This window comes from Petaurus breviceps, unplaced genomic scaffold (assembly GCF_028583685.1).
Source record: "Petaurus breviceps papuanus isolate PSGF00001 unplaced genomic scaffold, PetGlider_PUasm1.0 90847, whole genome shotgun sequence".
Taxonomy (NCBI): Eukaryota; Metazoa; Chordata; class Mammalia; order Diprotodontia; family Petauridae; genus Petaurus; species Petaurus breviceps.
The window spans coordinates 22,186,674-22,187,921 of record NW_027187360.1 but is presented as its reverse complement, the minus strand read 5'-3'; the positions used below and the strand labels follow the sequence as shown (position 1 = coordinate 22,187,921).

General features: G+C 65.9%; 1 protein-coding gene across 1 annotated transcript in view; it reads right to left on the bottom strand.

The window, feature by feature from the left end:
* The window catches only part of MRGBP (MRG domain binding protein), a 7,815-nt gene extending 6,874 nt beyond the window's left edge, over positions 1-941 (bottom strand). Inside the window, exon 1 of the mRNA XM_069072557.1 lies at positions 419-941. Coding sequence (XP_068928658.1) covers positions 419-926 — 508 coding nt within the window. The 5' untranslated portion in view covers positions 927-941. The remainder of the gene's footprint in view (positions 1-418) is intronic.
* Between the last annotated feature and the right edge of the window lie 307 nt (positions 942-1,248).

Below are 1,248 nucleotides of genomic sequence, written 5' to 3'. Positions count from 1 at the left end.
GGGGGGGGCGATGGGAGGGGGAGAACCCTGGGGGAAGCCGGAGATGGTAGAGGAAAGAAGCTAGGGGGTAAGGGATGGAAGGGGGGTAGGAAGAGACGCCCGGGGGGGCCGGGATGGGAGGGGGGAGAAGCTAGGGAGCCGGAGGAGATGCCCGGGGGGGGGGGGCGGGGGGGGGGGGGGAGCTGGAGGGGGTGGGGGGTGGGGAGAGAAGTCTCGGGGCCTGGGAACAGGAGACCGAGGGAGGAAAGCTCCCAGGGCAGCTTCCTAGGGGCGGGGGAAGTGCGGGGCCCGCCCCTCCCGCCGGCCGCAGCCCCGGCCCTCCGCCCGGCCGTAGCTGTTACTCGAGGCTGCGGCTGCGGCCAGGCCTACCCTGCGCTCAGCTCCGAGCGCTCCGCCCTCCCTGCTCGCCTTCCCTTACCGACGGGCTTGTGTCCCAGCATGGCGTGGAAGAGGCACACTTCCACCTCGGGGCTCCAAACCACGACTTCCTCGGGAGGGCCCGGCGCCGACTCCACGGGGCCCTTTTCACCGCTACCGCCAGGGCCCGGTCCGGAACCAGGGCCGCCTCCGCCACCCCCGCCGCCGCCGCCGCCTCCTCCTCCCGCGCCAGAGCCAGGGCCGCCGCCGCTACTGCTTCCGCCGGTGGCAACCTCGGCTTCCCCCATAGCTCTGTCCCAGCTAAGAGAGCTGTGCAGCTGCGGAGCGCTGCGCGCGCGGCCCCGGCGCCCCCTGGCGGCAACTCTGCGCCGTGCGCGCCCCCGCGCTTGCGCCCCCGGGGCCGCGCCTCCCTGGCCCAGGTCCCTGGAGACTGCTGAGTTAGCCTGCTCCTGGACGTTCTCGTCCTCGCCGCCTGGCCCGGCCTTGCCCGTGCCCGTGCCCGTGCCCGTGCCTGTGTGTTGGGGCTCGGGCTCCTTTGATCCAGACATATTTCCTTCCTGGCCCACAACTGCACCCCCGACCTTTTCTCCGCTTTAGTTTCCCCAGCAGAAAATTCCCTTTTAAAAAACCTCAGTTTAAACTACACAATGAGAAAAAAAACCTTGTTGTGAGCGTTTATGCGGCTCTGCGGAAGTGGTGGTGGGTGGTGTGGGTGTAACAATCCTATTATTACCTTGGATGAGAATCAGGCCCCGATTAAAAAAAAAAAGCTGCAATATTATTCCCTCAGCATTATTCCTAGGGCAGTCATTAGTAGAAATGACCACGTGGGGAGAGTGGTGTATAGGTTTTAGAGCTGTTGAGAATCAC